This window comes from Callorhinus ursinus, unplaced genomic scaffold (assembly GCF_003265705.2).
Source record: "Callorhinus ursinus isolate GAN/ISIS: 27379988/994484 unplaced genomic scaffold, GSC_fseal_2.0 scaffold4, whole genome shotgun sequence".
In the NCBI taxonomy this organism is placed as follows: domain Eukaryota; kingdom Metazoa; phylum Chordata; class Mammalia; order Carnivora; family Otariidae; genus Callorhinus; species Callorhinus ursinus.
Window position 1 is genome coordinate 902,774 of NW_027397066.1, and position 13,192 is coordinate 915,965.

Consider the following 13,192-nt stretch of genomic DNA (forward strand, 5'->3'; position numbering starts at 1 on the left):
TGAACATAGAAACAGCAGGTTTCTATAAACAAAGCGTCTGCAGTCATGCAGCAGAAACCGTGCAGATGCAAGAACAAGCCTCCCCAGGAAGTCGGCAAAATGCCTACCGGTAATGAGGGAATTCTCTTCCAAACATTACGTTGTAAATTCACACAAAGTAAATCTATTTGCATCACAATGGGAAGAATCATAGGTAGGATTTGTCTTGCCAGGGTAGTCTGTCTAAATGAACACCTTCGTGTGGGCCCCGCTGACCCACAGCACGCGCCCCGACCCCGCGGTGCCCCCCCCCGCCCCGCAGGCCACAGCTGGCTGGCTCCACCACACGCACCAGAACTCTGCTTCCAACAGCAAAATGGCTCCTCGTAAAATTCAAGATGTAGATTTGGGGACAGGAAAGGTCTGTTCTCCCACTTCAGGAAGAAAAACCTACCATGTTAACAGGCCATCTTCTCAAAAACACGAGTCTTAATGAAACAAACAAATCACCCCCAGCGGCAACAGAACGGGACACGGAACACGGAGCCCGCGGGTGGGGCCAGCAGAGGGGGAGGGAGGGCGGGCTGACCGTGCGCCTCTCCTCCTGCGCGGGGTGCTCACAACGGTCCTTCTCTCTGTCAGAGAGGCGACGTGTTCCGTTCCCCAAACGTGCTAGGATCAGCCATGTCCGCTCCTCTGCAAGGGCCCTGCAGGCCCGATCCTTGGCCCGTCTCCCCAGCAAAGCCACACAGCACCTGGCCGCCAGCTCCCGGGCACACCTTCTGACGGGCATGTGGCCATCTGTGGCCGCGCATGCTCCGCTACAGCCCCGGTTTTGCTTAGTCTCCCAGAAGCAGTTTCCACACTTGAGCACAAGCGAAGATGGGAACACGTGCATGGTGGCCGCTGGAATCCCATCAGGACTCCGAGCTCGAGGCCAGACAGCAGCGCCCCACAAAAACCCCTCAGCACCCATGACCCCCCTGGGCTGCAGACACGGGCCCACCTCCCGTCCCTGGCACTCCGTCTGTAGCGCTGAGCCTCAGAACCTCAAAACCAGCCGCTGTGACGGTGGGCCATGAGCCCACCGTCAAAGGCCTGGAATCACAGCTTCCCGCCGCCTCTGGGAGGCCTAACTCGCAGCTGGGCTGCACCAACACTGCTCTGGGCGCCCAGCATCAGTGAGGCCGCTCAGGAGGCCTCCAAGCACCATGTGGGGCTGCACACTTGGCCACCTCCGTCCAGACCTACAGTCGAACCAGGACAGTCCTGAAAGTCATGTTAATACGATCCTGGAAAAACGGCTCCACCTACGCAAACTTCAAACCCAAGTGACAAAGCTGTGGAGACCACTCAAGACTGAGGTTGTCAGAAGGGCTGGTGTCAGCATGAGGGGCATCAGGGTGGGGACGGGCGCTGCTCGCTCAGAGACACGTTTAACAGGTATGAAATCTGCATGCTGCACACTTAGGATTGGCATACTTCTAGGAGTCGGCTGGACATTAATTAAAAGCTGGTGTTTTTTTAATGAGAAACCCATCATCAGGACACTGAGGAGATGTGGGGGCTGCACGTGCACAACACGGCCCCGGGACACAGCCCCCTCCAGCCCTCCTCCCACCACGTCCCCTCAGACCTTGGCCACACACCATCTAGACAGCTTGGGCAGTCTCCCCCAGACCCTCGGCGGGGGACAGGGTCCTGTGTGTTACCGCCGCGGCCAGCTTACCGGACCAGCATCGTAGCTCTTGCGGACAAGGTCATCCAGGCTCTGGTTCTGCAGCTTCTCAGTGATGAGTGTGACCATGGTCAGGGACCCGTGTCCTCAAGTCTGTACCGATGGGCATGGGGGTTCAGAACAGCAGGCTTCAGGAGGCCTGGGTCGCTGCTGGGTCAGAGCTGACCCTCAAGGTGGATTTCCGCTTTACAGATGAGTGATCCATTTCCAAGGACTCTTCAGAACTCTGCATCTGTGTTTGTGGGAAAGAGAAAGAAGTGATTACACGCAGAACCACTGGGTCAGTGTTCCTGTTCTATGCTGAGTATTTTGTGTGGAGAATATTTGTTACCTCCGCCTGATGAAAACCCTCCTGCTTTACAACTACCGTATGAGCTCCCCTGGAAACTGTACTAGAAGTGGCATTCTGGTGGAAGGACAGCAGGTTAAGTGCACACCTGAGATCCAGTCCTCCCAAAGCCCCAGGGGAAGCAGCAGAGAAGGCCACCCCACCCCTGCCCCGCGGTGGGCAGAGCAGACAGGAGAAGAGACAGGGGGAAGCTGGACAGTGGCAGGAAGCCGCATCCTACACCCGAGGAACAGCTGCTTGAGAATTACTGAACCCTCATGCACCACTGTCCCCTTACGGCGTTACACACCCCTCCCCCAGTCGGTCCAGCTGGCCCTGCGTGCGAGGCGCAGGGGTGCAGAGCCTGGCCCCGGGCCCCCGGGTGCGGGGTTGCAGGGGCAGCTCAGTGGGAGCGCAGGCCCTCCATTCCCAGGAGTGGGCACTCACGCTGCACCTGGGACCTGGCTGCCCACAGACACCAGCAAGGGGAGGGCCCTGAGCCCCCGTGTAGCCCACCACCCACCCCATCCCTGGCTGCCACGTTCTTAGCGGCCCGCTGCCGAGCACGAGTAGGGCCACCTGCCTCGGAAGCCAGGGAGAGCGCCGACCAGACAGGAGGGCCCCAGCCACCCAGAGGAAACAGCATCAGTCCTGCCCTCAGATGGAGAAGGCGCCCGGTCCACAAAATAAGATCAGAATTTCCTTAAAAAGAAGTATTTAGGGGCGCCTGGGTGGCTCAGTCGTTAAGCATCTGCCTTCGGCTCAGGTCATGGTCCCAGGGTCCCGGGATCGAGTCCCATGTCGGGCTCCCTGCTCAGCAAGGAGTCTGCTTCTCCCTCTGACCCTCACCCCGCTTGTGCTCCCCTGCTCTCACTCTCTCCCAAATAAATAAAATCTTAAAAAAAAAAAAAGAAGTATTTAAAGAAAAATGAAAAGAGCTCTCAGAAATTAAAAAATGAGAGCAGTGACAGACCCTCCAGAATGTCGAGTTCGGGCCCCTAACCCGCAGCAGGCCTTGAGGCCCCCCTTCCCAGAGGCCTCCTCAGGCCCAGCAGACCATTCACAAGGCAGAGGCCCCACCCCAAACCCACTGAGTCAGGTCCTGGGGCAGCGTCCCTTAGGATGTCTGCACGAGGAACACCTCCACACGGAGCTGGCAGCCCCCATCACGGCCAGGACTGCAAGGAGCACACAGCTTTACGGAAAGTGCCGGCAGAATGCACCGGCAGACCCCAGCAGAAAGCCTTTTTACAGATGCTGCCAGAGGCCAGCAAGACTCACACCCTCCGGCGCCCTTGCACACGCACACGTGCACTCTCCACAGGAGTGAACAGACACTGCCCTGACAGTGCCCAATGAGATCCCACCTCACACCCGTCAGAATGGCTAGAATTAACAAGTCAGGAAACGACAGATGTCGGCGGGGATGTGGAGAAAGGGGAACCGTCCTACACCGTTGGTGGGAATGCAAGCTGGTGCAACCACTCTGGAAAACAGTACGGAGGTTCCTCAAACAGTTGAAAATAGAGCTACCCTATGACCCAGCAATTGCACTACTGGGTATTTACCACAAAGATACAAATGTAGGGATCCGAAGGGGTACGTGTACCCCAATGTTTATAGCAGCAATGTCCACAAATAGCCAAACTGTGGAAAGAGCCAAGATGTCCATCCACAGATGAATGGATAAAGAAGATGTGGTCCATATATACAATGGAATATTACAGCCACCAAAATAATGAAATCTTACCATTTGCAACAATGTGGATGGAACTGGAGGGTGTTATGCTGAGTGAAATAAGTCAATCAGAGAAAGACAATGATATGATCTCACTAATATGTGGAATTTAAGAAACAAAACAGAGGATTATAGGGGAAGAGAGGAAAAATGAAAAAAGACGAAACCAGAGAGGGAGACAAACCATAAGAGACTCCAGGGGCACCTGGGTGGCTCGGTCGTTAGGCGTCTGCCTTCAGCTCAGGTCATGATCCCAGGGTCCTGGGATCCAGCCCCACATCGGGCTCCCTGCTCAGCGGGAAGCCTGCTTCTCCCTCTCCCGCTCCCCCTGCTTGTGTTCTCTCTCTTGCTGCGTCTCTCTCTGTCATTTAAATAAATAAAATCTTTTTAAAAAATTAAAAATTAAAAATTAAATTTAAAAAAGAGAGACTCTTAATCTCAACTGAGGGTTGCTGGAGTGGTGGGGGGTGGGAGGGATGGGGTGGCTGGGTGATAGACATTGGGGAGGGTATGTGCTATGGTGGGCGCTGTGAATTCTGTAAGACTGATGAATCACAGATCTGTACCCCTGAAACAAATAATACGTTATATGTTAATTTAAAAAATAGTAATTAATTAAAAAATAAAATAATATAAATTTAAAAATAAATAAATAAAACAGCATGCCCCAAGCCAGCCTTTTACGGAGTGGGGGAAGGAGGCGTCCCAGCAAGCGTGGGAAGCAGAGCAGAGACAGCCCACCACCGCTCTGCACTCGGGCACCTGTCAAGGCAGCCGAGGGACGGCACAGGGCTCTCCCTTCGGCAGAGCATGTGGACAGGCTTACGAAGGGCCCTGGAATTCATGAGCTCATCCCAACCAAAGGCACTGTGCACACTCGGGCTTATTCCAGGCCAGGAGAAGCACTCACTGTCCACGCTGTTCACCAGCAGCTCTCCTGGGCTCCCACCGTCCTAGCCAGGGACAGCCACCTGCCCCAGCACAGCCGGGGACCCCGAAGCCCAGGCCAGCACCCGTCGGTTCCCCAGGGGAGCGTCTCTGTGCTCTGGGAGTGGCCCTACTTAAGTGCGTATAGGACCGGGGAGCCAAATCAGAGCCAGCCAGCCACATCCCCATATGCCTGCACCACTCACCCACGGTCACCTGGGCAGGACCCACCAAGCCTGCAACCTGGCCTGGTTCTCACTGCTTCTCCCCACAAATTCTCCCTGAGCTCCAACTTAGAACCTCCCTCACAGGACACAGGCATTACCAGGGCCCCTCCAGCCTGACCAGCTCTGCTGCAATCACACCCGCCCACCACAGCCAAGGCCCTGTCCTCTGCCTCCTGTGCCTGCCACGCCCAACACTCGGGGACTCTCCCACCCTCCTGTCAGACCCTCCTAGCGGCACACGGCACGCACGACCCTGGAAAGACTACAGCAGCCACAGCAAACCTTGAGGAAACTACAACATGACCAGCATTTCACTGGGAAACCAGGCCACACACCCCTCGGAGAGACAGCTGGTTTCCAGGGCTCGGGCGCGGACGAGATGCAGAACGCCAGGACATGTACAGAGAATGGGGCCAGGGCTCCCAGGAGGTGAGGGTTCCACTCCACAGAATAAACAAGAACCCACGAGTCTGTACTGATGTAAATTTTAGCTGGCAAAGTTCGGTTAAGTAGGGGAGGGAAGCTCGTCCCTCAGGCAGAGTGCAGACCAAGGAGTGCAGACGGAATGACGGATTCTGTCCTTAAGTCAGCGTGTGACAAACACCCCATGCTGGTGCAGGCAAGAGTCATCCACGAACGCCACACTGGTGGGTGACCCTCACACGGTGTGCAAGCATCCCCCTACGAGATACTCGCTGATGACAGGGCGGGAACTGGCCTCGTGTGCGGGGAGACTGGCAGACGGCAGCCCCAGCGGCGCAGCAGGTGGGTCCCAGGACAGCTGACAGCGTGTGGCGTGTGGACAGGATGCAGCAGCCGCCTGCACCCGGGGGCTGTGCCCGGACTGGGGAAATGTCCGACAAAGCCACGCGAGGTGAAGCGCACGAAGGAACTGGTCAGGGTTCTCCCACGGTGTCAGGGGCACGAAACACGGGAGTGGGGCGCGGGCCAGCCCGGAGGGGACAGAGGAGACGTGACAACCTCCCCCAACTCCTGACCCGGTCAGAGAGCGGGCTCCAGGGCACACGCACCGCAATCTGAACAAGCCCCGTGGACCAGACACCAGCACCGCCCAGCACACGACCCCCAGACTGTCCAACTCGGGCTGAGCATCTGGCAGACGGGGGCGCGGGCCGCGGCCTGCACGGGGCACGGTGACATCAAACGTAGCACGCCACACTCCATTATAACTCACAACAGAGGTTCAAAAGAACAAAATAAAGTGCGTGGTGTCCAAATGCAAGGGCCGGCCAGTGTGACCTTGGCGAGTGGAGGGCCACGGTGTGGTGCAGGGCGCACTTGCAGTAAGGAAAGAGCGGAAAGACCACCATGTGGAAGGGACTGCACCAGGCGGCTGGTGGCATCTTCCAGAAGAACCACGAAGATGGGGAAGGAGTGCCAGGCATGCAACAATTTCATTTCCTCCAAGAAGAAATGCATGACATCACGTGTTCATATGGCAGGCCCCCCGAAACGCCTGAAACCACAGACGGTCCCGAACCCCACAGATGCTGTCAACCCCGAACAACACGGTCTGAACTGCACAGGCTCAAAGTGGGGCTTTTTTTCCATAAATATAGGAGAACACTAGCAATGTCTCTTCCTTACGATCTCAACAGCATTTCCTTTTCTCCAGCTTACTCGAATGCAAGGATACAGCATATAACGCATATAAGACACAAAACGGGTGTTGAGGAACTGTTTACGTCATTGGTAAGGCAGGTTAAGTCTTGGGGGGTTCCTAGGTTCTACATGGATTTTCGACACCCCTAAACCCTGTGTTGTTCAAGGGATATCTGTACTGTTTTCTCCCATGCATACGTACCTGTGATGAAGTTTAATTTATAAGTTGGCACAGCAAAAGATTATTAACAAGAATAACAAACTAGAACGAGCGTAACGGTACACTGTGATAAAAGTTGTCTCTCTCTCTCTCTCTCTACATGTCCTGTACTCACCCTTCTTCTTGTGACGATGGAGAGGATACAGTGCCCACATTTTATCATGAGGGGCACCCAGGTGGCTCAGCTGGTTGAGCAGTTGACTCTTAGTTTCGGCTCAGGTCGTGATCTCAGGGTCGTGAGATCCAGCCGTGTGGGGCTCCCTGCTCAGCGGGGAGTTTGCTTGAGTGTCTCTATCCCTCCCCCCACTCTCTAAAAAATTTTAAAAATAAGAACTAATAAAGTCGCCCACATGAGATAAAGGAGGGGAGTGACATGGGCCTTGTGACCTAGCATCAGGCTACCGTGGACCTTCTGACCACACGTCAGAGGGAGGACCACCAACTTCTCGACTGCACTGACCGTGAGCGACGGAAACCACAAAGGCAAAGCCGTGGCTTGGGGTACCACTGGATATGCACTGAAATCTAAGTGTAGTAGCTTCCCGGGGCTGCCGGGAACCGGAGGCCAGAAGTGGGAAGTCGAGATGCGGGCAGAGTTGGCTCTTTTGGGGGCCCCACAGGATACGGGTTCCCTGCCTCTCTCCCAGCTCCTGGTCATAGCCAGTGATCCCTGGTGCCCTGGGCTTGCACTTGGGCCACGTGTTCTCCCACAGCCGAGTTCCCACGGCCGTCTCCCTGTCTGTCTTGTATCTCTGCATTTCTTCTTTTTAAGGGCACCAGTGATTGGATTGGAGTCCACCCTAAAGCAGTATGGCCTCATCTTAATTTACATCTTAATTACATCTGCAAAGACCTACTTCCAAATAAGGTCCCATGCACAGGTCCTGTGGAACCTATCTTTTGGGGGACACAATTCAATCCACAATGCCAAGCCAGCTCCCTGTATGAGAGATCCAACCATCAGGATGGAACGTCATGGTCAGCAGAAGAGCCAGGGACGGAGCCGCTCAGGACACTGTCCTGGCCTTGAGGGAATGTGCTGCCCTTGGGAAAGGCAAGAGACAAAGGCAGCTGGGGCAGGTGTGAAGAGCAAGTAGCAGCCAGCAGGTGCGGGGGGCGCTCAGAGAAGGAAGCCAAGACTGAGGCTGGGCAGGAGGTGCCAGCAGACCTGTGGGGGCGGGCGGGGGGCAAAGCCAGGACTCTGGGCACCAAGGCTAGACATGGGCAGGCCAGAAGCCAGGGGCCAAGTGAGAGAACGCCGGCCCCAGGGACAGAGAGGTGAAGGGTGGGGGGTGGCAGCTCCACCCCATGCGAGAGCCACCACGAGGACTGACAGAGACCGTGTCTGGGCTCACGGGCACCTCTGGGAGCACAAGTGACCAGACACCTCCTGTAGCTCTTGCACACCAAGCAGTCCTCTGTGACCACCCCTGCCCCGCCGGCTGGGCACGGGATGCCCTCCTCCCCTAACCAACACAGTGAGGTTTGCAGACTCCCCACCTTCTACCTCCAAACCTCTCAAAATGGCTGTACGAACCCTCCATGGAGCCACCATGGACCTTATCGTGTCCCTATAAATAGCACTCCCGCCTGAGCCACACGGTGGAGTCTGTTCCCCAAAGTTAATCACCCACCTTTTCTCACTCACAAAGTCTCTGCCCGATACAAACTCCTTCCCAAAAGAAGGATAAAAGTCGACAAACAAGCTTAGTTCGGTGCGAGATCTGGGGACACCCTTTGGCCCTTCCGGACCCCCAGCCTCCACTCAGGTGTGGGGGGCAGGCCCAGCTGAGCAGAGGACCGCACTGGTCTGGCAGCTTCCAGAGCAGGGTGCTTGGGCGGGTGGGGCGCCCACACCCTGTCCCTCCTCCCTGGATGCCTGGGGGCTCTCAGGGTCTTCTTTCTCCCCGTGTCAGGGGTCAGGAAAATGGTAGGGGCACTGGGGGCGGAGTCTTCCTAACGGGATTTGCTGGCATCCCCATGCAGTGCCGCCTGCCCGCGTCCCCAGTCTGTTTCTGGAGCGGCGGGTTGTCTGACGCCCCAGGCCTGGGCTGGCCCTCCCTCACATTCAGTCTCAGCCCATCTGCTGCTGATCCGCTTCCAGGAGTGGCCCCCAACCTCATGTTCCAAGCCTTCCAGGGACATGCTTTATCTCAAAACCCCTCGGTGTCTGCCTGCTGGGGACCCGTGCATTTGCGAGCTGCAGGAGCATGCTGCTGGTGCAGGCCTCCGGCGACTCCCTCACCTCTGTGGCTACACAACCCCAGCTTCTCCGGGCCCTGCACTAGACCACCTCTGCACCCTCGGTCCTCTCTCGGCCTGCTCTGGTCTCTGCTTTCAGGCTGGGAGCTTCTTCTGTGCCCGTCATCTTGGCCTTCCGCTCAGGCTGAGAGGGGCCCTACATGCACACGGCCTCAGGGCAGGGGGACTAACGGGACTGAGCCCCCAGGGCCACCAGCAGCAGGTTGTCCCACACAGAGGCTTGCAGAACAAAGGAACCTGTGCGGTGCCTGGGGGCTCAGTCGGATGAGCTTCCAGTTCTTGGTTTTGGCTCAGGTTATGACCTCAGGGCCATGGGATCAAACCCTAAATTGGGCTCTGTGCTCAGTGGGGAGTCACCTTGAGATTCTCTCCTTCTGCCCCTCCCCCCACTTGTGCACACTCTCTCTCCCCCCCTTTTTCAAATAAATAAATAAATAAAATCTTTAACAATATACATAAAATAAATAAACCAAGGAACTTGCATGGACGACCAGGTGCCAGAGCTACAGGAGCCTAGTGTGTGGGATCAAGCCGGCTCGGTACGCATCCTCTCTGCCTTCTTGAGTCCCAGGCAGAGGCCTGGCTGGCCTGGACCCCTGAGCTCAAACCTGGGCCCTGGACCAGCTACCTCAGCGACTCCATGCTGGGTTCTGGAGCACAAAATGTGAGAACAGCTGCAAGTACCCATTCAGTCTGCTGTGCCCAGAGCCTGCCCCAGAGCACACGGTCAACAAGGGTCCCCAGTCACAGAAAGCATCCCCAGGAGTGAAAGGCCAGAGCCAGGCCCGTTTCCCAGCCCAGAACCATCAGGTACCCAGGGTGGTTTTCATGGAAAACAACAGCAAGCAAGCCCACCAACACTGTTAGACCGAGTGCGTTCCAGACTCAAGGAGCACCGTGTAGACTCACGACCACGCTGCTCACACAGGAGAACCAGGTCCAGGTCTCAGGGAGCACTGGGCAACAACCTGGTCTGGCTGGACATTAGCTATTAACCAGCTCTCAGTAACGTGCTGGTCTGAGCACATGACTGCAGATTCTTTGGCACGGCTCCCATAACAAGGCCAGCTTCTACTGCCCCTTGAACAGTGACTTCCAAGACTCTAGTGGGAGAGGCCCTACAAAGGCCTGGTTCTCTTGCAGGACACGCCCCAAAGTCACTGCGCTTGGAGAGACCTAGAGCCTGGGGGGGCCCTGCCACTCAGCCTTCCCAGGTACCAGAGGCAGAGTGAGGATGCCCGCAAGGAGGCGCTCCAGCCCAGGCCCCCCCCCCCCCACCCGGCCAAAACCCCCCCTCCCCGCTCCCCCCCCCCCCCAAAGACCGCCAGACCAGCTGGTTGAGAATTCTGGGCCCCTGACACCAGGAGCAATAATAAGTGGTTTACTGTTGTTTGAAGCCACCAATTGTGGAGGCTTTGCTAATGCTGCCAAGCAAGTAAATAAGTGACACTTAACAGAGCCAAACGGAGCCAAACTTGCCTCCCATGCTGCTGGAGCCAGGCCTTGGTATCACTCCTGCATCACACAGAGGGAAAGGGGCCACATGCTCACACTCACACTCCAGGGATGAGGCACGCAGGGGGAGCTACTGCAGACCCCCAAAATCACTCAACTATTTTCATTTGGTGGAACCTGGGGTACAACTCCATTTGAGGGGTTCCGTACCTTCTTTAACAGGGCACACACATCGGTCCTGTCTTCAGCGGTTCCTGGAAAAGCCTAAGGCAAAGCCCTGTGCTGGCGCTATTGAGACACTGGACATCTTTTTTGAAAAGACTTCAAAACAAAAAGACAAATGTCATCCGTCCTAATGAACCAACATCGTGCTAACATTAACACCTACGATTAGAGGGTTTGGACAGCCACACGTGGAATTTAAGGGTGCACAGAAGGGGCGCCTGGGGGCACTCAGTCTGTTGAGCGTCGGACTCTGGGTTTCGGCTCAGGTCAGGATCTCAGGGTCGTGACACTGAGCCCGGCGTTGGGCTTTGCGCTCAGCACAGAGTCTGCTTGGGATTCTCTCTCTCCCTCTCCTTCTGCCCCTCCCCCCGCATGTGCACGCGCGCTCTCTAATAAATCAATACATCTAAAGGCGCACAGAAACCTCCTCTGAGGGGATACCTCTGCAAGTCAACAAAGAAGAAACTCGCATCTTAAAATACACTATCACTGTTCCCTCGACTGCTATGTGGGAACTGTACCCCACTGAACAAAAACTGCAGCCAGTAACTTCATTCTGAGAGGACAGACGTAAGGCGGGCTCTGCTGGACTGGAAGCAAGACCGGGTCCGGCCTCACTGGGCTCTCCCAAGCAGGGGACCGCACCTCCCTGGGCCCACCTTCCCGCACTGAAAACAGAAAAGAACCACGCGCTTCACGAGGTCACGAGGAATCAAATGACGTGACACACGTGAAAATGCCCAGGTCCCTGGGACATGCTTAGAATGGCGGCCACTCAGAGCAGATGCTCAAAAGACTGTGAAAGTCAACTTTCCTTCAAGAAATACTACTGCAGAAAAAGCCAAAGTGGTTTCTAGAAAAATTTCAATTTGCTTTAAAAAAAGAAAAAAAAAAAAGTCTGAGGGCACCTGGGCGGCTATCGGTTGGGCATCTGCCTTTGGCTGCGGTCATGATCCCGGAGTCCTGGGGTGGAGCTCCGTGTGCGGCTCCGTGTGCGGCTCCCTGCCCGGGGGGTGTCTGCTTCTCCCTCTCCTTTTGCCCCTCCCCCCAACTCACACGTGCCCTCTCCCGAGCTCTCGCTCTCAAATAAGTAAATAAAATCTTTTACAAAAATAAAATAATCTTTAAAAAGTTTGTTTCGAATGTTTCCAAGGCACCTGTGAAAAACAGCTGTGTGTTCTCCGGGATCCTTTGCCTCCCGGTAAAAAGCTGCCCGTTCCCTGTGTGTAACTAGGTAGGGTCCCCGTACATCCACTTAAAAAAAAAGTGACGATAACTTTGGTGTTTCCTCTATATTTGCAATCAGAACTGCTCTCTTTTCTACGGCACCAAGTCCAACCAAGTCGAGAAAATACCGGGCTCCACGGACACCGCACGCTGCCCCCACAGCAGGGACCGCAGGGCCCACCGGAGGGCCCGGGCTCCCGAACCGCCGTGCAGCCCAGGGCCCGCGGGGGAAGCCGCTGCCACTGCCCGCGGCACAACGGGGCCTCGGGAGGGGCCGAGGGCAGCAGACCCGGGAGGTGCCCGCGGAGGGAAAGTCACGGGAAGACCGCAGGTAGGACGGTCCCAGAGAACCGCGCTCTCGACCCCAGCTTGACAAGAGGCCGGTGCGTCCGACGAGTCCTAGCTTTTTCCCGCTCGTCCAGGGGGCTGTCACCGCCCGTGGCGGACCTGCTCTCCTCCGGGACGCACTGCAGGCCGTGCGGCGCCCCAGGGCTGGTGCAAGCAGCAGAATCTACTCCAGCGTCGGGCAAGGAAGCCCGTTCCTGAGGCCAGACTAACCCACCGTCCGAAGCTCCCGGCGCGCGGAGACCGCTGCACACTTCGCTCTCCGTGTCGGAAGGCGCCGTCCGTCGGCGGTGGGCGCCCCGGGACAAGGTGCACCCCCTCGAGCCCACGAGCCCCGGCCCGCCCGGCCGCCCCTCGGTCGCGGCGGAAGGCCGGCCTCCCCGGGCTTCGCCGGCGGTCCCGGCCGGCTCCCCGCCCGCTGCGGCCACGGAACGACAGCCGCGCGCCCCGCCCCCGGGGCCCCCGCGTACGCAGCCCCTGCAGCCAGCGGGGCCAGGAGACCCAACGCCGGGTCGTGAGCCCTCGGCGCCCCGCCGGCCCCGCTCTGAGTCCAGCCGCGAAAGCGCCCGGCGCCGACGAGAACGTGGGAAAGCGCGGGGCCGCGCGGGCCGAGCTCCGCGCGCTGACAGCAGCGGGGACCGTCCGGCCCAAGTTCACGCGCGGCCCCGCGCGGGGGACGCGCGCGCACGGCCGCGGGGGCGCGCGCGCACCCGGTCGGGGCCTCGCGGGCCGACGCCGGGCCGCGTACCTGAGTACGGCCGAGCGACGGCGGCCACGGCCGGACGGGCAGAGCGCGGAAGGCGCCGGCCCAGCCCAGGCCGTGTCCCTCCAGCGAGGAGCCAGGCCTGGCCTCAGCAGTGGCGGAACACCACCGCGGCCGGCGCCCCGCCCCCTCCGG

The 13,192-nt window shown here is 57.6% G+C and overlaps 1 protein-coding gene across 8 annotated transcripts in view; it reads right to left on the minus strand.

Moving 5' to 3' along the window:
* The window catches only part of FAM53A (family with sequence similarity 53 member A), a 31,247-nt gene extending 18,061 nt beyond the window's left edge, over positions 1–13,186 (minus strand). For 2 of the 8 annotated variants that reach the window (XM_073891301.1, XM_025887525.2), the window contains exons 1-2: positions 13,043–13,186; positions 1,709–1,949 (exon numbers count right to left, since the gene is read on the minus strand). In XM_073891301.1, coding sequence (XP_073747402.1) covers positions 1,709–1,786 — 78 coding nt within the window. In that variant the 5' untranslated portion in view covers positions 1,787–1,949; positions 13,043–13,186. The other 6 variants (XM_073891297.1, XM_025887527.2, XM_025887526.2 and 3 more) reach the window with 6 other exon arrangements.
* Between the last annotated feature and the right edge of the window lie 6 nt (positions 13,187–13,192).